This window comes from Rutidosis leptorrhynchoides, chromosome 10 (genome assembly GCF_046630445.1).
Source record: "Rutidosis leptorrhynchoides isolate AG116_Rl617_1_P2 chromosome 10, CSIRO_AGI_Rlap_v1, whole genome shotgun sequence".
In the NCBI taxonomy this organism is placed as follows: Eukaryota; Viridiplantae; Streptophyta; class Magnoliopsida; order Asterales; family Asteraceae; genus Rutidosis; species Rutidosis leptorrhynchoides.
The window spans coordinates 339,399,692-339,425,614 of NC_092342.1; the positions used below are offsets into that span (position 1 = coordinate 339,399,692).

Here is a 25,923-nt window from a genome sequence, read left to right on the forward strand (position 1 = left end):
AAGTTCATTACAAGTTTCAACCGTTTCAAATATAAGTTCATTACATCAACAAATACTCGTAAAAACACAAAACAAAGATTATAATCAAGCTCAAAAAACATAAGGATAATCATCAACATCATTCGGGTCATCATGATCTCCTACATTCAAATTCACTTCGTCATCGTCCTCATCATCCTCATCATCCTCATCAATCAAATTAAGTTGAACGGCTTTTCTTTTCCTGGATGATGAGCAACCAACTTCCTCCCTAATTGCACCGCTACTTCCGTCAGCACCAACAATGTTATCTTCGCCCTCATCTTCTTCAGCATGAGTTTCACTTGACTCACCAATTAACCACTCATCATCAGACATGACATTTTCAATGAATAAAGGATCTTCTTCTTCATTTTTCTTCTTCATGAATTTTTGCTTCAACTTTCTATTATACATGATGTACACCAAATCATTCATTTTTTTAGTACCCAAACGGTTTCTTCTTTTTGTATGCACTTGGTTGAAAGTACTCCAATTACGTTCACAAGCTGAAGCCGAACATGTAAGACCTATAACTTTTAGTGCAAAGGCCTCGAGTTCCGGTGTATCATCTCCATATTGGTCCCACCATTGAACTATATATTAAGTTTTTAAAGAAATGTTAGTAAAAACACCTAAGTTAATTTTAATCAGAAGTAACAATTATTAAATTTCTAATCAGTAGCATACAAGTAGCATAATTTCATACAAGTACCCAATTAGTATATAATTTCTAACAATTAGTATATAAATTTCTAACAATTATTTCTACTACTTTATTTGATCAGTAGGCCAAATCTAACAATTATTATATAATTAATTAATTTCTAACAATTAGCACCATATTTAACTACTTTATTTGATCAGTAGGCATTCACCACAATTTCTAACATATTTGATCAGTACGCAATTAGGCATTCACCATACTTTCTAACATACAAGTCAGCATACAGGTAGCATACAAGTGAGCAATAACAATAGCATACAAGCATGACATTTTTAGTAAATATTTAATATTTAATTTATATAAAAATAAACTATAAATCTATAATAACAAAATTATATATAATTTACCCGGTGGACGTGTCTTGTACGATAGCAAAGATCCTTTATAGCCAAACAACCCTTGTTTCTCTTTGTATTCAATCAATTGATCTTCAATCTTCATATAGATGTTCGTATCCTTGACGAGTCTATCCAAGACACCGTACAACCCTCTCTTTATCTCCGCATGCTCAGATACATTGGGACTCCATCGATATTGTGGATTCAAGTAGTACGCAGCCGCATGCAAGTCACGATGCATTTGAAAATCCCACTTGTTATCAATGATTTCCCATATCTCTTTATAAGATGAGCGGTCGCCATTAAAGTTTTTTGCAATCTTTTCTTTGCACTCATCCATGGCTCCATATATAAACCCCATTGCCGGTGTTTTCTCCCCATCAACAAGTCGTAAAACCTCAACAAGTGGCATTGTGGTTCTAATAGAATAAACCACCGAAGGCCAAAAATATGTCTCATCCATCACTATCTTCTTTACCTCTTTCCCATCACTTTTCTTAGACCAATCATGTAAGGGTGCAAACCAAAGTCCCACATCGGTCATGGGACAAAACAAATGTATGTATATAAGTCTAAGAGAAAGTCATTCTATCACCAATTGGTTTTAGAAAAGGATGGACTCTTGGGCTTATATTGCAGGACATTGTGTTTGGGCTATCGATCCTTAACAAGTGGTATCAGAGCTAGGCTATAGCCCCGATGTGGTGGACGGCGCAGTAGGGCGCACCCCTGAGCGCACGCAGCGACATGGCGCACCCCTCGGTCTTCAGCAGCGATGAGTGGACCCAGCCCTCGTTCGAGGGGACCCTGGCACGATGAGTTGATCCTGGAAGCCTTGTATCGAAATCTCCCTGCCCTACCCACCAGGTTGAGAGTTCCGAGTTGGCGGCGGTAAAGGTTGGATCCAGACTATCGTTGGAGGGGAGGCCTAGACGGACTTAGGTTTGAGGGGAGGTTTGTAAGGGTGCAAACCAAAGTCCCACATCGGTCATGGGACAAAACAAATGTATGTATATAAGTCTAAGAGAAAGTCATTCTATCACCAATTGGTTTTAGAAAAGGATGGACTCTTGGGCTTATATTGCAGGACATTGTGTTTGGGCTATCGATCCTTAACAAATCACACGTCCTCCATTCATTTGACACAAACATTTGTTGCAAAGGAGCCTTTAATTCATAAACACTTTGGATGGTTAAAAATGCCGTGGCGAATCTTGTGGCGGCTGGTCGAAGAAGATCTTTTTTTAGCATTTTTCGGGCTAAACTCAATACCCATTGATGATTATAAATGAAGTTGCTAATTTTTTTGGCCTTAAGCAAAGCATTCTTGTGTTGAGGCAACTCTCCAATTTATTCAAGCATTAAATCAATGCAATGGGCCGCATACGGGGTCCAATACAAGCTTGGTCTCTTTTTCATTAACAAGTTTCCCGCAGCCTTGTATGCACTAGCATTATCGGTCACCACTTGCACGACAATGTCTTCACCAATCTCTTCAACAACTTCATCAGGTAGCTCAAAAATTTTTTGAGCATTTTTTATACAATCCGATGCATCAACAGTCTTCAAAAAAACAATCCCATATTGATTGTTTACTAAAAAGTTGATCAAGCTCCGGTTTCCCATGTCCGACCAACCATCCGATAACAATGAAACTCCGGTTTTTTTCCAAGTAGCCTTAATGTCATCGACCATTGCGTTTGTTGTTTTAACTTCTTCATCAAGGATCCATGTCCTTAACTCATGCATAGAAGGGGGCTTGAATCCACGACCAAAATTTCCGACCGAACGTAGCATATTTGTAAAAGGAGGACTAGTTGCTACGTAGAATGGGATTCCATTCTCAAAAAAGAACCTACCGATATCCATGCACACTTGTTTTCGTTGCTCTTTAGCATTCGTCGATTTCGCTTCCGGTCCATTATCGTTGGGCTCATTTACAAACCGGTCCATTGGTCCTCTCATGCCTCTAGAACCGGTACCACTATTGTTGGTAGGGTTGTAATATGCCCCACTTCCCACATTCTCTTCAAAGTATGATTGTGAAGAAATTTTATTATCCTTAAATTGCTTCAAGTACAAAGTTATTTCATCTTTCACCTTTTGAGGAACATGTTCACATGGTGCAACATCTTTGTGTGTACACGCAAGGTGTTCTTTCATTCTCTTCACTCCCTCTTTGATGGTTTTACCACAAAAATTGCATTGGATATATTTGTAACCTTTTTTCCCAACACCTTCGGGTACATTTTGTTCTATTTCTACCCCGTACTTCCATGCGGGATCTTTCCTTTTACTAGCCATTTACCTAGCAAAAGCCAAAAAGAGCATTAAACCATTAACCATTTACCATTCACAAACTATTTCATAGCAAAAAGAGCATTAACCATTACCATTAAACCATAAACCATATTCAGTCAACATTAGCATTAATCATAATCAGTCAACTGTTTCATAAAACGGTAGCGTTAAACCATAATCCGTTAACATGTTCATGATCAGTCAATTGTTTCATGTGAGCAAGTGAGCAACTATATTTAATCAAAATATCAAATAACATTACAAGAAAGTGTACACACAATAATCATAGCATAAATATGTAGCATAAATCATAAATAAGTATAAATCAGTAACATAAAGCATAACAAGTTAACAAACTGTTTCAAAGCATAACTAAGTAGCAAGACAAGTTATTAAACCATTAACAAGTTAACAATTGACCGATCAGCAAGCATTAAGCATCAGCATTAAACCATTATTAGCATAAATCAGCACAATTTATTAGCACAAATCAGTAGCATAAACAGTTGACTGATCAGCACAATTGACTGATTGATCAGCAAGCATTAAGCAGTAGCATTAAACCAAGTAGCATTAAACCATCAGCACAAGTTATCAGCACAATTTATTAGATAAAAGATTGATTTTTGAAGAAGAATAACAGCCATGGAAGAAGAAAAAAAATTATCTGAATAAAAGAAGAGAAACAGTGAGCAACAGATTAGATAAAACATAAAAATTCAGAATCAATCTTTTACTTTATAAAAAATTAAATAAAAGAAGAAATTACCTGGACACAGATAGTGATGTTGAAGAAAAGAAACAGCCATGGAAGAAGAAAAACGGCCATGAAACAGAAGAAAAAGAAAATATTATTAAAAGAAAGTCAAGAAACAGAAGAAAAAGATATAAGCCCATCGATGTTGAAATTGAGATTACCTGAAGAGTGATTTTTGAAATTGATGTTTGCTGAAGGCCAATCGATGTTTGCTTAATGCCAATTGATGATTTGTGGAGGCAAGAATAACTTTAATAAGCGGCCATGGTTTTTAGCGGCCCCAATTTAGCCGCCACTATTTTCCCGCTATTTTTTCTCTGAGGCGTACGTTTTTTTCTAAAAAATCGAGGCGTACGTTTTTTGTAGTGAGGCGGTAGTGTGAGGCGTCCGTTTTTATTCACCAATGAGGCGTTCGTTTCGAAACGGTGAATTGCAATTTCGTAGTGAGGCGCGCCTGGAGGCGTATGAGGCGTACGTTTTTTAAACCATGATTGTATGTTATTGTTGAAGTCTCATGTTAGAAAGGATTCACTCATAGAATTGGTTTCACTGGTCACGAAGCATGTATATAGAAGAAATGGTGTTCTCACTGATTTAAAATCACTTGAGACTGTTCAGTTGGGTTATGGTATCAGGAAGCTAGATGGAAGATACCATCAGGTATATTCTCTCCATGTAGTGTTTTGTTTTTTATATGTTTAGATGGGTTTATAATGATGAACTTTATGCGGGTTAAAAGGTTCGTGTGCTTGTTGAATGTTATTCACCGGATGATGAGAAATGTATGACTGTAAACGAATTAACAAAAGTTATGGGGGTATCGAGCTCCAAACGGACGGAAATTACATAGAAAAAATAATGTGCTACAATAAACTGGAGTGATCAGGTCCACCTAGCTACATATAACATTTTTTCAATAACGTCGCATGCCAAGTGCGTTTCACAGGTTTTCCATCTAATGTCTCGAGATGGTACGCCCCGGTATTGTTTGCCTTCGCTACCCTGTATGGACCTTCCCAACGGGGGCCCAGTTTTCCAGTATCCTCCGCATGACTTGCGTCTTTCTGACGCCAAACCAAGTCACCGCACTTGTAAGAGCGCGAACGCACACGCTGATTATAGTACTTTGCAATTTTTTGCTTGTTATTTGCTTCGTTGACAGCCGCAGAGAGTCTGCGCTCTTCCAGCAAATTAAGATTTTCCCGCAAAGCTTCAGAGTTATTTTGCTCATCAAAATTTTGTATGCGGAACGTTGGTACCCCAATTTCTGCGGGTACAACAGCTTCTGATCCATAGACCAAACTGAACGGGGTCTCACCAGTGCTTGCTTTGGGTGTTGTTCTATGCGCCCATAAAACCTTCGGTAGTTCATCCACCCAACCTACGCGACCATGACCCAACCTAGCTTTGATTCCAGCTACTATATCCCGGTTGGTGACTTCGCACTGGCCATTCGCCTGCGGATGCGCAACAGATGTAAAAGTTTGCTTAATATTAAGCTCTGCGCACCAGCTGCGAAAAGGGTCACCCGCGAACTCCGTACCGTTATCACTAACAATTTCGTTTGGTATACCAAATCGACAGACGATGTCTTCCCATGCAAAATTTCGCACCCTTTTTCCTGAGATTGCTGCCAGCGGTCTCGCTTCGACCCACTTTGTGAAATAGTCGATTGCAACAATCAAGAATTTGATGTTTCCTGCGTGTGCAGAATGTGCGTAAGGTACTGATGTGAGTAACATGTTTAGAAAATAAATGATAAAATTACCTCGGCCTTTTGGGAATGGTCCGACTATGTCGATTGCCCATTTGCAGAATGGCCACGGTGAGGAGACTGGTATCATTGGATGCGCAGGTGCTCTGCTAATAGGTGCATGTATTTGGCATGATTCACATTGCTTAACTATGCGCGCAGTATCTGCGTACATGGTGGGCCAATAATATCCTAGCCGCATTATTTTTGACACAATGGACCTGTGCCCCGAATGGAGTGCGCACGCACCCTTATGCACCTCGCGTACAACTTCCTCTGCCTCTTTCGGGCCAATGCACCTTAAGTGCGGTCCCAAATAATTCTTTCGATATAGGACGTCACCCTCAAGGGCATACAGCGGTGCCTTAACGCGGACTTTCTTTGCATCAGCGGAATCCGCCGGAGATGTGCCATCCCGCAGAAAAGCCACGATGGGCGTCATCCATATTGGGCTTGATTCCTCAACTGGTGCCACTAAAGGCATCATAACAATGGATTTCGCACTGAGTTCTTCTATTAGAACTTTCTTCCCCATATGATCAAAAGCCAAGGCAGCCAGTTTGCTTAGCGCATCCGCTTTCTTATTTTGCCCCCGCATTACGTGGGAGATTTGAAAAGCTTCAAATTGGTCAGCGAGGTTGTGAACAAGCGATAGATATTGCTGCATGGCTATGTCATGCGCTTCGAAATCTCCGCTGACCTGACTGCATACTAGCTTTGAATCCACATACGCGTGCAAAATTTTAACATTTAACTTATGCGCAATGCGCATACCTGCTAACAGAGCCTCATACTCTGCTTCGTTGTTCGTAACAGCAAAATTAAACCGCAGTGCGTATGTATGCTCTTCGCCATCTGGGCCTGTTAAAATTACACCCGCACCTGCACCAGATGCGCTGCACGCACCATCGGTGTACAATTCCCATGGTGACAAAGTTGGTGCAGGTGGATCCTGATGTTCTGCTGATGCCTCGACATCCGCAGGTAATTCTGCTAGGTAATCAGCAAGTATTTGACCCTTAACCGCACTGCGCGAAGAAAAATTTATTTCATGTTCACCTAATTCAACTGCCCACTTAGCCATTCGGCCAAAAATCTCAGGCTTGTATAACACCTGAAAGAAAAATGATTGCGTTAGTCAATGCGGTAACCCCGGTCATTGCCGCAAAGTAGGCGTTTACCAACCTGTTTGATTGGTTGATCAGTTAAAACCACGATTGGATGTGCTTGAAAATATCGGCGCAAACGCCGCGCCGTATGGACCAGCGCATATACAAGCTTTTCTATTGGTGAGTAGTTTACTTCGCTTGATGTCAGCGTCTTGCTTACGAAGTAGACCGGCATTTGCGTCTGAGAAAAACCTCAGTCGTTAAATTTCTGCGATATAAATAAAGCATGTAAATTAATGGATTACCTTTTCGCGATCCGCGATGAGGACTGAGCTGACAGCTTCCTTCGATGCCGCGAGGTACAGCGTTAGCGTTTCTCCTGATACTGGCGCAGTAAGTGTTGGTAATTCTGCAAGCACCTTTTTCATCTACTGAAAGGCTGATTCTGCTTCCTGAGTCCATACGAAGTCTTTTTTCTTCAAACAATTTTTCAAAGTATTGAAGAATGGTAAATGTCGTTCTGCGGCTTTCGACAGAAACCGTGTGATAGCCGCAAGCTTCCCCGTTAGACTCTGCACATCTTTCTTTGTCTTCGGAGATGGCAAATTATCAATGGCCTCAATCTTTTTGGGATTGGCCTTGATACCCCGCGCTGTCACCACATGACCTAAAAACTTGCCCTTCTCTTCCCCAAAACTACATTTAAGCGGGTTAAGCTTCATGTTGATCCTGCGCAGAGATGCAAACGTTTCCAGGATGTCCGCGAGCATGTCTTCTTCAGTGTTACTTTTAATTACCAAGTCGTCGACGTACGCTTCAAGATTTTTACCGATTTGGTGCTTGAATGCTGCGTCAATTACACGTTGATAGGTCGCGCCCGCATTCTTTAAACCGAAAGGCATCTTCGTGTAACAATAAATACCCTGCGGCGTATGAAAAGCAGTCTTGTCCTCATCTTCCGCAGCCATTAAGATTTGGTGATAACCCTTGTATGCGTCCAAAAAACACTTGTACCTAAATCCCGACAGTGATTCTACCTTCCAGTCTATCTCCGGGAGAGGGTAGTTGTCCTTAGGACATGCCTTAGTTATGTCTTTGAAATCAACGCACATTCGCCAGTTCCTGTCAGCCTTTTTTACCAACACAGGATTTGCAACCCATGTCTGATAACGCACTTCCCGCAGAATGTTTGCTTTGACAAGGTTGTCCACCTCTGCGCACAACCAATCACTGCGGTCTAGAGCCATATGCCGCTTCTTTTGCCTAACGGGTGTCAATGATGGATTAACGTTTAACTTATGTTCCGCAATATCCCGCGGAACCCCGGTCATGTCTGACTCGCGCCATGCGAAAATATCTGCGTTAGCTGACAATATTCCATGCAACTTGCCCTTCGTTTCGGCTGACAAGCCTGCGCCGATTTTAATTCGCTTATCCGGATGCAAGCGATTTGCTATTACTGCACAGTTTGCAAGTTGCTCTTCTACGCTAGGAGCGCTTACAGACGCGACAGAGCCACACAACTCGGTTGCTTGATGTGACGCAACTGTGGCGACGCCTTCTACTGTGGGAAACTTAATCAAACCATGCACTACCGATGGTATGATGTTGAAACGCCGTATGAAGTTTCTCCCTAGCAGTGCGTTATATCGTGAAGTTGAACGAACCACATAAAAATCGACCAATTCATGTCTGATCATTTGCGAGTTCCTGTCATCCGCAAGTTCTATCATTAATTCTATCCGGCCTAGCGGCCACGAGTTTTCTCCGGAAAACCCTGATAGCGTAATATCAGGCTGGCGTAACTGTGCTTTGACTTCTGCCGGAAGGAAACGATAACAATGCTCATACATAATATCGACACCGCTGCCAGTGTCAACATGCATGCGTTTAATATGGATTCCGCAATTAGGGATGCAACCGGATCCACCCAGCCCTGAGTGCGCATTGCGCCCTCGAAACGCTGTAAAAAATCATCTGGATCGGTCAGGCCATTGTAAGTACCCAACGTGCTAGGTATCTTTGGTGCTGATGGAAACGGATATGCGGTTATATGCGGAGGAAACTTGTCAAAGGTAGTCGGTAGCTCGAAGGGTGGTTTAACAGGATCCCCTTTCAAGTTCGCAAAGAAACGCTTCATCATGTCCTGAACAAAGTCAGGTTGTGAAAATAAGTGAACCATATCAGGAGGTGCGGCCTGCATGAATTGACTTGCAAGATTTGCCTGCCCTTGAACATTTTGCCAAGGTTGACCCTGCGTCTGCAGATATAACCAAGGCTGCTGCGTTGGAAAAGAGGGATGACTTGAAGACGCAGAGTACACAGGTGGTTGTAAAGGAAGCGAAGCCTGTGGCGCAGATATCTGCGAAACCTGAGGATACACACTTAAAAGCCCAACTGTATGCGCTGTGCTTTGCTGCTGTGCTGTTATCGGCGCCCAATGAGAGTTTGCATCTGGGATGACACCAAACCCCCAACTATTAACGCCTGCGCATCCGCAGGAGTTAAAAATTGCGAAACTGGGCGCGGTGGTTGCCAAGGTTGCAACGGTGTAAATGACGAATTATGCTGAATGCTCTGCGTATGCAGAGGTATTGAAACAGTGGTACTGTAAATAGGTACCTGGCCGCAGCAAACCACATGCGGCCCCGTTGTTCCACCGCTAGTGCCTGCCAAGATGACCCTTGGATCCACTGACGAAAAGTCCAACCGCGTGGTTGTGACTGGTGAGTTTGCTCTTGGCGGTGTAACCCCGTCTGAATATATCGGCTTGTACCTCTGAAAGGGTTCGCCGGATATAGGTGGAGGGTACATCGTGTACCCCGCCTGAATAGCCGCCCCCGTAGTCATAACCGGTGTCTGTTGACTACCAGACGGTGCGTTCTGAATATCTGTTTGGGTATGTTCCGATGATTCCTCGGAAGTCATGATACTGTTAAAGAAAAAATTCAAAAATTTTGTAAATAACGAGTCATACAATTCAAAACCTTAAAAGAAAAAGCAATTAAACAGTCTTGAATTAATTCGACTCTCAATGAAAGCACCACTTGATCATGCATATTTTAACCGTAGGGTTTAATATGCCTGCTCAATACATAAAGAGGGGTTTAAGGATCTTAGAACGTGGCTCTCCGGTCCGGCTACCGTGAATAACCCTGGCCGACATGATGATGTCGGCGAGGTGGCCAAGTGATTAAGTCCACCTCCGATAGCGGTCGTCGATCAAGAGGCCCCAAATAAGGTCGTAGGTACTAGCTTACAAAAGACTAACCTGTTAACCTTGAAAAGATGCTGAATGATGCTGTTTCACGTAATGTGTATCGTATGTGATGGTTACATAATGTGCCGTGTCTGGTAAATGATGATTAGGGTTTGTATTTATAGGCAAACCCTAATTCTAGAACCGTCCCAGATCATGATAATCTCATCCATAACTGACTCCCCCGAATCACGGATATAATTATGGAAAAGATATTTACTTGACAGCTAAGCAACCGCCGTACCGGGAACAAAGGCAATCGCACGCCGCATACCGCACACAAGAACATGCATACGCACAATAATGATTGCCCGCATACATATGTGGTGCGCCTGCGGGTTGCGGTATCATTAGGTATATTCTCTCTCCATGTAGTGTTTTGTTTTTTATGTGTTTAGATGGGTTTATAATGATGAACTTTATGCGGGTTAAAAGGTTCGTGTGCTTGTTGAATGTTATTCACCGGATGATGAGAAATGTATGACTGTAAACGAATTAACAAAAGTTATGGGGGTATCGAGCTCATGACAGGTATCGTACTCTGCGTTAAAAGTTATGTTTTCCATATTGTAATTGGTTAGATTGCTGAACCATTAGAGAGTAGACTTGTAAACCATTAGAGAGTAGACTTGCATAAGATACTGTGATTGGTATTGATGTGAAGGATTCTATACTTAAAGGGTAAGTAGGATTACTCGTTTTTTTTCCAAGATGTCCGATCTGAATAATTAAATCGGTCAACCCCCGACCAGTGAGAATTTAGTCCACATAGTGATTAATTGGTGACCGTAAATTGGGATGAGTTGGTCAAAGTCAGCCTTAGTCAACATCCGATAAATCCTCGATTTTTCGATTACTTTCTCTTGAGTTCCTACCAGTTACTCTTCAATTAGTGTTTTTGCAACTGTGATGGCGGGTGATCAATCCTATATTAAGAAGTTACTTAATTAAGGATTGAGTGCAATGATAAAGATGGAGGATGAGATGTTTGATGATTATTTTGGGCCCTGATGATCGTCTTTCACTTTTCAATCAAGTGATCAACCACCCCGAGCCGATCTTGATTGTTAATTAGCATGATTCACCTTAACTCGATGTAAATCTTCCTTGGGCAAAGTCACAAGTGAAAACTACAAAGGTTTGGGCAAATGGCCGAGAATCAACAACCTATAAATGAGAGGTCAAGCTCTCTATTTATAGTATTCAAAATATTCGCGGTGTGCGGATTGTTTAACTATCTGCGGATACTTAGCGAAGTAACCCGCAGTCTTTTATTAACGCGCTATAATCCGCAGACTTAACTTTTAGCGGATATTCCAAACCCTTCAAATGCACTTCGCGTGACTTCTACTTTCAGTCTTTAATACTTAAAATATGAATATACAATGCTATGTATATGATCAAGTCCCCCAGTTTATTATGATACATTTTTCACAAAAAATGTATCATGATAAACTCTAGAAGAAAAAAAAAATTCGCAGTTATTTATGACCGCTATCCGCATTAAAACATTTTCGCTATGCCTTTGTTACGTTAGAGCAAACAAAGTTACCGTTTTTATCCGTTAGCGAAAATATTACCGTTTAATCGTCATGATGAATACTTAACGATAATTGATTATCATTCCCAACTCCCCTATATATATACCGGAGTCCACAATTACGAATTTCTTACTCACTATTCAAAACTCTTTCATTTAATCAAAATTGCAATCAATCTTCGCAACTTTTACATTACACACAACCTCTTTACCATCAATCATGAAGATCGACGAGGTCGACAGCAAAGTTAACCCAAAGACTTTAATTACGAAATTATTAACGAGCCCTGAGTCGAAATCGACAACATCATCTGTAAAAGATAAATAGGCGATTCCAGTTGTCGATTTGACTTCAAAATCACCCCTCACTAAACCAAGTTCTGCCAAACGACCATACCAGACACCGCCATCATCGCAAAGCAAAAAGTTTAAGCAACGCGAAACTACCCTGTTTGATAACCCGGTCTCATCCGATTATGAGGGTGAGCAACAGATGGGTAAGTTATGAACATTGCCCCATGATTACAACGCTTTTGTTGTTTATACTTCTTCGCTAACTTACAAATTTTTTCTTATTGCAGGCGGATCAACCGATGATCCAGTTTTCCCCAGCCCTAACACGTTTGATCAAATCATTGAGCTGTTCCACACTCCACCCGACTCTTATGGGGTGAGAGTTGACGGTTTATCAGGATATACCTGCACTTCTTCTTCTGCGGCGCTAGACCAACGCCATCAGATGGAGCTGGCAATCCCTAACGAGCTTCGCCATGAGTTCGCGAAGCTTCCTGCACCTGAAGCACACAATTGCTTCGTGTAGAACTTCTACATGGCGTTCAACTCCGCGTACGACATGATGTGCCGTCAAGAACAATTCTTAAATGTTCTTGAGGCTTAGAAGGCCAAATATCTTGCCGAGAAGGCCAAAGCTGCAGACAGCGAAAAGCGCTGTGTTGATCTGTCTTATGAGCTTATTGCAGCAAAAACCACTGTTGATGAGTTAAAACAACAAGTTTCTGCTGCAGCAGATAAAGAAAACAACCTTCAAGCTACTGTTAAATCGCTAACAGAAGATGTTGCAAAGCTAACTACAGAGCGGGACAATGCTCTAGCTGCTAAAGCTTCTGCGGAGCTTGAGTTCACAAAGCTTCGCCAACATTTACCGGAGTTGTCGAGAAAAATTCTCAACTCGCAACCTGTTTCCGCAAAAATTTTAACATATGCAACTGCGCTACAACTGCGCGAGAGGGTGGAATTCATGGATCAGATTGCCACTTGCCACCCACTGCCCTCTACCAGAGCCACTACCATCTGCAATAGATGATCGTTTATGCTCTGTAACAGACGCTCAAACGGCGTTTGCTGCTGCAAAGGACAACATAGCGGACATTCCCATTCCAAAAATTACAGCGATAAGCGAGCAGGATGATGCTACTGCAGATGACATCAAGCTTGATTTATCTAAGTAATGAAAATGTACTATGTAAAATTAGCGCGCAGCTATCTCTGCGCTGTTATTAATAAAATTTTCGCTGTTTTATATTTTTCCAAGTACTTATATTTATATAGCGCTTTATCAGTAACATTCATAACACGGACTTGTCCTTTGCAATTTTCAACTCTTATTATCGTGCACATAATAAGTATGTACTTTTGCGAAACTATCTGTATGCACGTATATTTATACGTTATGAATCTTCTAAGTCCGCCAAAACGATCCTTAGGCAATCAATTAGCACCGCGAAGCATCTAAGTATGGCAAAATCAAATACTTAGGAAATTAAATTCCTTTCGCGATAATTGATTTTTGCATAAGTGGGCAATTTCATCACTACGCGACTTAGCCTTTGCGAAACATACCGGTATTATAAAACAAAATATTATAGAATATTTCATAAACTCTAAGTATTCCGCAGAGTATGATTATTCTTTATCAACATGAACAATCTTTTCGCATATTCTTACAAGTGTTCACTTTTCATATTCTTACAAGTGTGATCAAGACTTGCAAAAAATAAAAATAAAAACACATAGAAAAATAGCAAATGCAGGTTTGACATCTCATTTTGCACTTTGAACACATATGTGCATTGGCCAACACTTTATTTTTGCAAAGTTATGCATAATATCGCTTTAACAAAGCAGCATGCCACGCATTAGGGAGAGTTCGCCCTTCTATGTCTGCGAGTTTATATGATACTGCCGCATTAATTGCCACAATTTGATAAGGACCCTCCCAGTTAGGTCCTAATTTACCAAGTTTTTCTGCTCTACTCGCATCATTGTTTCGCAGCACCCATTCGCCTATATCAAAAGACAATGCGCGTACTCTTTTGTTGTAATATTTGGCGATTTGCTGTTTATTATTTGCCTCTCTGATAGCAGCCATTAACATTCGCTCTTCAATGAAATTCAAATTTTCGCCTAATGCTTCGCCATTTGCTTCTTCATCGAAGTTAGCAACTCTATGCTTTGGCACAAGAATTTCAGCGGGTATTACTGCTTCAGCGCCATATACTAAACTAAAGGGTGTTTCCCCTGTGCTCTTTTTGAAAGTAGTGCGATGCGCCCATAATACATTGGGCAGCTCATCCACCCACCCAGTTCGCTCTTCGTATAACCTCTTTTTAATACCGCTCACAATGTCGCGATTGGTTACTTCACACAAGCCATTAGCCCGTGGATGTGCCACCGATGTAAACTTTTGGACTATATTTAAATCAGTGCACCATATTTTGAAAAGATCTTTCGCTATTTGAGCACCATTATCGCTTACTAATTCGCGCGGAATGCCAAATCTGCAAACAATATATTCCCACACAAAATTACGCACTTGCACTCCAGTGATAGTTCGAACCGCCTTAGTCTCAACCCATTTTGTAAAATAGTCAATTGCCACAATTAGGAATTTGACATTACCAGGACCTGCGGGAAATGGTCCTACAATGTCAATAGCCCACTTGTGAAATGGCCATGGCGAATTAACGGGAATCATATCATGCCTTGGCATCCTATTCTGCGGCGCATGCCTTTGGTAACTCTTTCATCGCTTAATAATCTTTGCAACATCGCGGTATAAGGATGGCCAAAAGTAACCCATCTGCATAATTTTAGCCGCGATAGTTTTATAACCTGAATGCAACGCGCAAGAACCATTATGTACTTCATCAATTATCATTTCTGCTTAAATTGGGCCAACACACCGCATCATTGGACCACAATATGACTTACGATACAAAATGTCATTTTGAATGATGTACATTGGTGCTCGCTCTCGAACTAAACGAGCTTCGCGCTTATCATTTGGCAAAACACTATTGCGGATGTATTGCAAGATTGGTTCCATCCAATTTGGCTGTTCTTCTTCAACAGACGCTACCATTAATCATTATCTATTGATTTGCTTGGCAATTCCTCGACCCAAACTTGCTTTTGAAAATGTGAAAATGTTAAAGCGGCCAGCTTACTCAATGTATCCGCTTTCTTATTTTGACTTCTTGGAACTTAGGCAAGCTCAAAATGCTCAAACCGCACAACTGATTCTTGCAACAACTTCAAATATTTTTGCATTGAGGAATTATGTGTCTCAAAAGAGTCGTTAAACTGATTTGCCACTAGTTGCGAATCCGTAAAAGCGCGCAACTTAGTGATATTCATTTTATGCGCGATATTTAAACCTGAAAGCAACGCTTCATATTCCGCTTCATTGTTTGTTACATCAAAATTGAAATGTAACGCGTACGTATGCTCCTCACCGCTTGGGCTTGCTAACACTAAACCCGCACCGGCACCTTCTGCACATGAGGCTCCATCAGTAAATAAATCCCATGTCTCGCCTTGCGCTGGCTTTAATTCTGTTCGCTCATTAATTACCTCCAACTCACCAGACATTTCTGCAAGATAATCCGCCAAAACTTGGCCCTTTATAGCATTGCGCGGAAGGTAAGAAATTTGATAAGCACCTAACTCCACTGCCCACAACGCGAGCCTACCAGATATTTCTGGTTTTGTTAAGATTTGCTTAATTGGCATGTTAGTTAGCACATGTACTGGGTGCCCTTGAAAATACTTTCTTAACCTTTGCGACGTTAATATGAGTGCATACACAAATTTTTCAATGGGTGCATAGTTTATCTCGCTTCCTGCAAGAGCTTTGCTGACAAAGTACACAGACTTTTGTATTTTATCCCTTTCCGCAACTAAAACTGAACCAAAAGCTTCATTTGCCACCGATATATAAAGGTAAAGAATTTCGCCATCAATTGGGGCTGTTAGCGTAGGTAAAGTTTTTAACAACTTCTTCATTTCTTGAAACGCAGTTTCAGCTTCACTTGTCCATACGAAACTCTTTTGTTTCAAACAACCTTTCAAGGTCTTGAAAAATGGTAATTGCCTTTCAGCGGCTTTGGACAAAAAAACGCGTTAACGCGGCTAATTTACCCGTCAAACTTTGCACTTCTTTAACCGTTTTAGGCGCAGTCATATTTTCAATAGCCCGATCTTTTTTGGGTTAGCTTGAATACCCTGCTCAGTAACAAGATATCCCAAAAATTTTCCTACAGTTTCGCCAAAACTACACTTCAACGGATTAAGCTTCATATTTATTCTGCGCAGCGTATCAAATGTTTCCCGCATATCGTCTAAAATACGCGCTTGCGTTGTGCTTTTTATTACCAAATCATCCACATAAGCCTCGAGATTACGCCCAATTTGGTTTTCAAACGCGGTGTCAATTAACCGTTGATATGTAGCACCCGCATTAATTAAACCAAAAGGCATCATTATATAAGAAAATATGCCTTTACCTGTATGGAAAGCGGTTTTATCTGCGTCTTCTCTAGCCATTGGGATCTGATGATATCCCCCCGCTGCATCCAAAAAACATTTATATGGAAAAACATGTAATGATTCCACTTTCAAATCAATTTCTGAAAGCGGATAGTTATCTTTAGGGCACGCTTTATTTAAATCCTTGAAATCAATGCACATTCTCCACGAGCCATCATGCTTTTTTACCAAAACTGGATTCGCAATCTATGATTGATATTGAACTTCGCGCAAAATACCAGCTGCCACCAACTTTGTTACTTCTTTGCATAGCCACTTAGCGCGATCGGGGGCCATGCCTCTACGCTTCTGTACTACACGTTTTAAAGCAGGGTTTACATTAAGTCTGTGTTCCGCAATATGACGCGGAACACCAGTCATATCATTTTCGCACCATGCAAAAACATCCATGTATTGCACGAGTAATTGTACAATCTGTTTTTTGGTGTACGCACTAACATTGCATCCAACTTTAATTTTTTGATCAGGATATTCAGGATTAACCACCACCATGTTGTCCGCAGCATCAACGCTTTCTTGAACTGCACTTTTCACATTTACAACCGCACAAATAGGCATGATGCTTGCTGAACTGATCGTTGCAACACCCTTTCGTGTTGTGAATTTAATCATGCCATGAATGGTGGATGGAACAATTCCAAATTTACTCAGCGCGGATCTGCCCAACAACATGTTGTAGCGAGAAGAAGTCCGCATAACATAGAAATCTAACTGTGCTTGGCGCACTAAATTAGCATCATTTTCATCAAAAAGCTCAACATTAAGAGACAATAACCCTATAGGTAATGAAGATTCGCTCGCAAAACCAATTAGCGAGGCTGCAGTTGGTTTTAAGTTTGCCTTAATACTCTCTGGCAGTTTGACAAAGCATTGTTCGTAAATAATGTCAACACTACTGCCATTATCAACATGAACTTTCATAATTATGATTCCAGTTTGCGCGATTTTGCACGATATTACTATCGGCATCTCAGAGAAATCCACGCTTTGCATTTTGGGAAAACTTATTGGCGCGAATTGCCAATTTTGAAGCATTTTAGCTGATTTTCGCTTTCTTCCTCTTTTTTGAGCATTTGCTTTCATAGTGACAGCAGTATCGCGAACATTAAAGGAACATTACCTTTATCATTCATCATTTCAAAAAACAAACAAACTGCCACGAATTCCAAACGTATTCGCCTGTGAATCATCAAAATAATACACGATTAGAATTAAACAAGCCAATTTATTGTTTGGCAGCACAAAACAAAAATTTCGAGTTTAATTTTGCACGAGTCCCACGGATGGCGTCAAATGATCAATCCTATATTAAGAAGTTACTTAATTAAGGATTGAGTGTAATGATAAAGATGGAGGATGGGATGTTTGATGATTATTTTGGGCCCTGATGATCGTCTTTTCACTTTTCAATCAAGTGATCAACCACCCCGACCCGGTCTTGATTGTTAATTAGCATGATTCACCTTAACTCGATGTAAATCTTCCTTGGGCAAAGTCACAAGTGAAAACTACAAAGGTTTGAGCAAATGGCCGAGAATCAACAACCTATAAATGAGAGGCCAAGTTCTCTATTTATAGTATTCAAAATATTCGCGTGCGGATTGTTTAACTATCCGCGGATACTTAGCGAAGTAACCCGCAGTCTTTTATTAACGCGATATAATCCGCAGACTTAACTTTTAGCGGATATTCCAAACCCTTCAAATGCACTTCGCGTAACTTCTACTTTCAGGCTTTAATACTTAAAATATGCATATACAATGCTATGTATATGATCAGCGGGTCAAAGTGAGGCTGAACTACAAAGACCATCATTCATTCATATAGGTTAATTAATTATAGTAGTAGCATATATATTCAAATATTTACATCAAAATATTATAACCATTATAGCTACATTTGACAAAAGACACCACATAGTGGATAACACAATGAGTGGATAACACAATGACTTGATGCTTAATTAAAAAGCGATATTGTGTTTTTTCTCATTTGTTACTAAATTCGGTAATAAATTCAAACATTCCAAAAATCCCACATTGGAAATATAATTCCTTTTGAGATAGAAGAAGAGTTAATGATAAAGCATTCTATTATAAATCTAGATTGATTTAGATTGTGTTTTTGAATTGGTAGTCCACGATTCATCACGAGTTAAACAAGACGTACCTTGTGACAAAGTATGACGAGAGTGATAAAGATGAAGCGTGTTATATAATCTTCTGTTGAGGTTAGAGTTCGATGAGATAGAACTAGAAGATTTAAGACCGTTGGGTGTATCCAATGGGCAGTGTTCCTTTGTTGAATGGATTTGCGGGTTTTACGAAAATCCGGTTAAGACTATTATTGTAAATCCATCGATACGAACATAAGTTCCTCTTGATACTCCTTTGGATATACTTCGAAAAACGGATCGGGTTGTCATGGGCTTTGGGGTTTGCACGGAAGAAGTGAAAGAAAATCTCTTCGGGTGAAGATTATGTGCTTGCAGACGCGTTCACCTTAACTTCTAATAATTGGAGAAGGAGCTTAACTAATTCCAAGCTTCTTCCCGGGGTTGATTTTGGTCATACATGGGTTAACGTGGTGACTAAAGGTTCAGTCAGTTTTCTCATATTGGTTGATGCTGCTGGGAGATGCGTCCTTTTCTGCAAGCAACTGATGTTCGATGTGAGCCCGTTGATTGAATTTTTAGTCACCACGTTAAGACCTACTCGCCCAAACTCAATCCCGAGAATAAGCTCGGAATTACTTGAGCTTCTCCTCCAATTATTAGAAGTTAACGTGAACTCGTCAACAAACACATAATCTTCACCAAAAGAGATTTTCATAATTTAATTGGTTTCAGTTCTCCCGAGCAAACTCTTATTTCCATGACAACCCGTTTCGTCTTCCGAGGTATATCGGAAGGAGCATTAACAACAACATAGGTTCATATTAATGGGTTTGCAATAATTGCCTAAACTGACTTGTCGTAAAACCTACAAGTGCATTCAACAAAGCAAAATTGACCTTTGGATACACCCAACAACCTTAAATCTTTTATTTCTATCTCATCAAACTCAAACTTCAACAAGAAATTGTTACCTTCTTTCTTATCCTTTGATATGTAAAACATTTTATATTCATCACTCATGTCGTTTTTTTTATCACAATGTACATTTTGTCTGAGCGGTACTTTTTATAACTCGCGATGAATTGTAAGCTATTAATCCAAAACTGCCACGACTTTGAAAGTGATCTAAATTGAACTAAGTTTTAATAGGAAGCCTTATTTTTATCTATACTTGTATCTTAAAAGACGTATATATTAATTGTGGTTTTCTGCAATGTTTAAAAATATTAGCGAACTAGTGCCAAAATGAGGAAAAACACAATACCGATTCTTTAATAAGCGCCGAGTCATTGTGCTATCCACTCTCTGGTGTTATTTGTGGCCATAATGGTAAAATTTTGATATGAATGAAAATATTAACTATCTTTATTTAACCTAAAGAAATGGATGCATTGTTTGTAGTTCAGCCTCAATCTGACCCACCATCAAGGTTGCTACTCATGGTTTGCATTTTTTATGCTGATAGTCCCTCCCTCAAAAATTGTTAAATTTCTTCGTTAAGTCCAGTCATGTGCTAGGCATGTGAGCTTATTTCTATCCTATTTTCTTTTATAAACTTCATCTTCTTCCCCAAATAATTCACAAACCCTAAATCAAACACCACTTGATCTTTCTAAAATCCCTAAATCAAAAACTCACCTAAATCATCAAAATCTATAAAATAATACCCAACAAAACTAAAATTCACATGTCATCTTTTCCACATCGTTAAACACGCAAAGTTATTAATTGAGATTACAAATAGCAATCGAAGAACTATTGTAAAACAAATTAGCAATTATTAATTTTTTTTTTTATATAATAACAAAATCCTTGCAAAGTGTTTCTGTCACACACAACATTTGTATCAGAACAAAATTATCGTTCTTAACATTTGTATCACTGATACTAATAAGGTTGACGATTTTCTTTTCAACTCCATGGTAGCTAAGGTTCATTCTATGTATTGGTTTGATTTACAAATTTTCGTGTTGTGTATGTGGCAAATGGGGCTCAAGAAACACTTCGTCCAAGTAAGGTCATTTTTTTCTATTACAACTTTACCAAGACAAATAATTATGTCAATATTGGTACATTATACAGAGTTTTGCAATATGAAGATGTAGGAGCCTTTATGGATTAATACGCTTTAGGTCACTGGTTCGTATCAGATAATTTCTCCAAGTTTTGCATGTGGCAGGAAAGGTAAACGCATGCAATACAATCATATCTGCACATCTGACACTGCAAGCTTACTTTGATTCTCAACAGAAGCAACTAGAGGTAAACGGGCCATTGACTATAGTCACTATACTATATCTAAACATTTAGGGCCTGTTTCTTTTGGGCTTAATGGGCTGAGTTGTCTGAAATGATTATTCGGTCAATTTGGGTGTTTGTTTACTTACGACTTTATGATCCACCAGGTCCCTTAGAAGGGTTGTTTCGCTCACCCATAAAAGTGTCCTCCAGGTATAGACGATATAATTACATACCTACCCATTACCTTTCTTTCAATATTCTTCTTCTTTTAACAAAATTACTCATCTTCTTCATCCCTTTTCTCAAGAAATCAGACATCTCCAGTCATATATATATATATTTTTTTTTTATGTTTTCGATTTGGGGGTTATTCAAACCTAATTTTAAAAAACCTCATGATGGATGTAAATGGGTTTTCTCAAATAAGATATTCAAGGATGTTGTTGCATATCGAATCCTGAAAACGTGCTATTCAGTTTGTAACCTTTTTTGATGAAGAAAAATAAATACTTCTGTTTCTTCCCCAAAAAATAGTGGAGTATTGCATCTGATAATCAGTTACGGAGTATTGAAAATATGAGTTGTGATTTCAAAGATGTTTTATTTGGTAATCAGTTAAAGATATACTGTATTGAATTTGATTATATATTCCAATTTATATTTAGGGGCAAATTAGTCATTTTAACCATTCAGTCCGTACATTCAACATGAAAAGTAAACAACTTTATTCTTTAAATACTGCCATCTATATCCATATTGTCATCTATATCCATATAGAACTTAATAATAAAAAAAGTAAACAGGCCCTTACTTTTGCCACATTCAAAACTTCATTATTTTGTGTTCTTTAATTGAAGTCTGGACTTATCTAGGAGCTAAAAGTTTGCTTTGATTTGACAGAACTGAAATTCAAGCAAGCTCACTTAACTTGGGAACGAGAGCTTAAGATACTTGGTGAGTGTTTTATATTAATTTCTACTCATTTTGTGAAACATATTTGTATCAAAACCAGCATAACTAACATTAAATATTGTTCCAAGCGTTACACCAAAAGCCTTGAAGTAGCCTTATCTTCATACTACAAGGTTTTGGAGGAAATCCGGCAGTTTTACAATCGAGTTCAAAAGCTAAATGGTCAGCATCTATGTTCTTGAACTTTTATGTTCTTCAAAGTACATTGATTACCAATATTATAAAAGAATCATTATAGTTTGTATTGTTTGATGAATAGGTGTTCTTAAGCTCAGACAACATTTATCAAGGTAACTTGGATGCAGGTTTTCTTAACCTCGGACAACATTTTGCCTTGTCACTTATCATTTTTTTTTTTTAAAAAAATCTAATGGCTGTGTATTAGTTTGGGTGACACAACAATTTGATTTTATTTTTTATTTATTCATTTATTTAACTTTTTGGCAAAAATAACAATTTAATGATGTTCTAGCCAAAGACTGCATTAAATGTATTATTTGCTATAATTATTCGTTCTGGAGATGCTCATCTTAGGATTTGTGGGACTTCTTTATTTTTATTTCTTTAACGTAAACATTATTTGTTCTAATTGCATTTTTTCGGTTTTCATGGAGTATTTAAAAGAATTTTATTTGAAAGACTTTTTTTTTGTTGTGAACATCTTTTTTATGTAAATTTTTTTTTCAAGTTCTATGAACGGGCTCTTACACTAATTTTATATAATCATTAATCCTTATTTGTTATATGTAAACTTTAAAGTGACAATATTAAATTGTACACTTATAATACATGTTAACAAAAGCTACAAGAGTCCGCAGTTACAAAAATTCATAATGGTTATTCTTTGCTTGATTCCGATTTCCAAGATATCGTCTGTTTTAAAGTTCTTATGAGTAAAATTTAAAATTGATTCAATTTGTATATCGAACTCAAATCAAATTGAAGAACCAAATCAGTTTAATAGGCTAATGAAAATTTAATTATAGAGATGCGGTACCTTATACAAAATCTAGATAGAGTACGAATTAATTTCAGACACCCTTTCAAAGATTTTTGTTAGAGAGCAACAACAATGCCAATCCATGAAATGATAATGATTCAAGTATTTAATGGTAGTTAAGACTTCAGACATCAAAATACCAACAATATATGTTCCGCACATACACATTAAAGAATGAAACTCACGTATCAGCAAGAAAGTGCCATGTTCTGTCATTGAATCGGTTTTAAAATTCTTTAGATACATCATGTTGATTGATAAATTTCATTTAGACTACTTTTATCCATGACACATGTTATGGAAAGACATTACTGCTACATCAGCGCTACCTCAACAGCTTTTTCCTATCGCTTAACCTAGCACACTCCCTAGTATCCATGACATTCCCCTCATGATGCATATTGTACAAGAAATAAAAGCTCACAGCTGTGTCTTCCAATATGCTGAACATCGACATTTTGAAGGGCGACCCTTCAAGGACTTAACAATGACATGCTGTTAGCAATGGAGTCTTCAACTGTAACATCCCGCGTTTTTCCGTTAAATTTATTTTTAACACTATCTTTTTTTTATAATATCTTTCGTTATTTATATTCGTAGATTCCGTTGACAAACGTTCATAATATTTCCGTTATTTAATTATAGCATCACTCGTTTACTCGAGCGTTTTTAAAATATTCGTTTGGCGAATTCACGCACCCGCTTTGAAACTTGAGGGACCGAGGTTGCCAAGTGGGCAAACTAGTTGACTAGGTCAACTAGTCAACCCACCTCATCCACCCATTCATCTCCACCCACCTTCTCACCTCTCTCTCCTCTTTCTCTCTTCATCTTCCATTTTTGAACTTAAACACCCAACTCACAAAAATCATCATCTAAATCCGGATCAAGAGGCAAACATCAAAACAAATTACATATTCGTGATCCTCTCTTCATCCTCTACATTTTGGTACCAATTTCATCTTGTTTGGGTAACTTTCTAAAAACTCTAGATTTCTCTAAATTCGTGTTTTTAACTTAAAATGGTGTTAGTTAGTGTCTATGGCTCGTGTATAACATGAATATATGATTTGTTTGCTTGATTTGTTGTTTTGGGTAACTAGTTTGAACATTTGAAATGAGTTTGCTTAATCTTTGATTTTGGATGAGTTAATGTTGTTAAATTGTTAAAGTTCATGTTTTAATTGTGTTACTAGTATCACTAGCTTCGTTTTGATGCGTAGGTTGATTAAGAAAACTTCAAAAACATGAATATTGATTTTTGTGGATTTTGGTTATGGTTTGATAAACTTAAAACGAGCTTTTGATATTTCGAATGCCATGAAATGTCATATGTGTGAATTGGATTCCCGAAACTTAAAATGTATTTGATGGACTTGAAACTTTGAAAATAAACCTTTATTGATCACTTGACGAGATTTCGGTTATTGTAATTGATGTTTTTGCTTGGTGAAAAGTAGTTAGTTGTATTCCTTGTCAAAAGAGCTTTCCAACGATATAAGATACGAGTTCTAAGTGTTAGCGGTTTGTGATTTATGCTTGAAAGAGTTTTGATTTGAGACTTGAACTTTTGAAACTGACCAGGTACCAGGCCACGCCTAATGTCGCGACGCGACACCTCTGGCCGCGGCGCGGCAATAGCCGTGTTTGGGTTCTGACCTACTTTGTCAAATTTCGAAAAATGTTTGCTATGCTACGCACCTCTGATTCACATGTAACTTGTTCTAACATGCTTATATATGAATAAAAACCTCAGAAAAATAGTTCGGGACCCGACCCGACCCCGTTGACTTTTTCGTTGACTTTGACCAAGTTTGACTTTTAGTCAAACTTAACAAAACACTTATACAATCGTTCTAATCTTATTTTATACTTGATTCTTGCATGAAACTTGACAACGTGATTCACATGCTATATAATCGAGTCGTAATGAGCCATAGGACTAATTGAACACATTTCGCCCGACCTTGTGTCGTAACCGGTTAATTGATACAACTTACTTGTTTAGGTCAAGGCTAAGCAACATTCATGCACACGTTTACTTTGTGAAGTACATTTATACTCGTGCACTCGAAGTGAGATCATAGTCCCATCTTTCAACAACTTTTATACTTTTAAATCATGGATTAGAAACATATACGGTTTTATACTACATACTTTTACACTTTGAACACAAGTACGGAAACGAACATTCCACGTGCGGGTTTGAACAAAAAGCTTCAATTCAATTATCATCAGTTACACTTGCAGGGTGTAAACGAGAACTTATATTATGTGATCACATGGGCTTGACGAGCCTCATTCGGACGGTTCGTTACCGTTAGCGGATGAAATATATTTTCGGGTCTAGTGTATGTTCTAACACTACGCAAAGGGTGCAAAACAGTTAAGTTTGATAATTGGGTGCCCGGGATACAAATAACAACTTTTGGAATGCAAATGATTTTGATAATCATCTTATATTAAATCTTGTGGTTCAAATACAACGTTTACTAAAACACCTATGATTTCACCAACGTTTTTCGTTGACAGTTTTCTATATGTTTCTCAGGTTCATACTTGGGTATTTGATACATGCTTCCGCGTACACTCATACTTGCTTGGAGTTAAGCATACATGCATACACTCTGATTTCTTGCTTGGGGTCAAGCATACATACATACATACATACGCTAGTGATAGCACCTTTGGATTCAAACATGTTGTTTACATACTTACGCTATTTATAGCAAACCGTGACTTTCAACTTATATTATGTCGCGAGTTATTTCATTTATACTTTACAACTTTTGTAAACTTAAACTTGTTGTCGAACCGTTTGGTAAGCTAAACTTTGTAAGTTTTGTACATTTCAAATGAATGCGACATAATTTTGGTCAAACGAGTCTCATATAGGGACTACGACCACGTAACGGGACCTAAGTTAGCGGCGCCGTCAATGACG

The 25,923-nt window shown here is 38.8% G+C and overlaps 3 protein-coding genes and 1 long non-coding RNA gene across 4 annotated transcripts; 1 reads left to right on the plus strand and 3 right to left on the minus strand.

Moving 5' to 3' along the window:
• Positions 1-90: 90 nt before the first annotated feature.
• LOC139871403 (uncharacterized) lies at positions 91-1,546 on the minus strand. Its single transcript, XM_071859119.1, has 2 exons — positions 1,093-1,546; positions 91-614 (listed from the first exon to the last, which is right to left on the minus strand). Exons 1-2 carry the CDS (start codon positions 1,544-1,546, stop codon positions 91-93), a joined length of 978 nt encoding a protein of 325 aa, XP_071715220.1.
• An 887-nt stretch (positions 1,547-2,433) lies between these two features.
• LOC139871405 (uncharacterized) lies at positions 2,434-3,387 on the minus strand. The gene has a single exon (XM_071859120.1). It carries the CDS (start codon positions 3,385-3,387, stop codon positions 2,434-2,436), a length of 954 nt encoding a protein of 317 aa, XP_071715221.1.
• Positions 3,388-16,836: 13,449 nt separating this feature from the next.
• LOC139871406 (uncharacterized) lies at positions 16,837-17,733 on the minus strand. The gene has a single exon (XM_071859122.1). It carries the CDS (start codon positions 17,731-17,733, stop codon positions 16,837-16,839), a length of 897 nt encoding a protein of 298 aa, XP_071715223.1.
• Positions 17,734-20,905: 3,172 nt separating this feature from the next.
• Positions 20,906-22,296, plus strand: LOC139872052 (uncharacterized). Its single transcript, XR_011766849.1, has 4 exons — positions 20,906-21,028; positions 21,908-21,961; positions 22,048-22,141; positions 22,239-22,296. It is a non-coding gene; the product is annotated as an uncharacterized lncRNA (long non-coding RNA).
• The last annotated feature ends 3,627 nt before the right edge of the window (positions 22,297-25,923 follow it).

What these genes read in the sequence shown, in the direction of transcription:
- LOC139871403 (XM_071859119.1), bottom strand. Translation starts at nt 1,546, where the DNA reads ATGGATGAGACATATTTTTGGCCTTCGGTGGTTTATTCTATTAGAACC. An exon ending in GTACAAGACACGTCCACCGG is followed by an intron (nt 615 to 1,092) that starts GTAAATTATATA and finishes CTTAATATATAG; the next exon opens with TTCAATGGTGGGACCAATAT.
- LOC139871405 (XM_071859120.1), bottom strand. Translation starts at nt 3,387, where the DNA reads ATGGCTAGTAAAAGGAAAGATCCCGCATGGAAGTACGGGGTAGAAATA.
- LOC139871406 (XM_071859122.1), bottom strand. Translation starts at nt 17,733, where the DNA reads ATGAAAGCAAATGCTCAAAAAAGAGGAAGAAAGCGAAAATCAGCTAAA.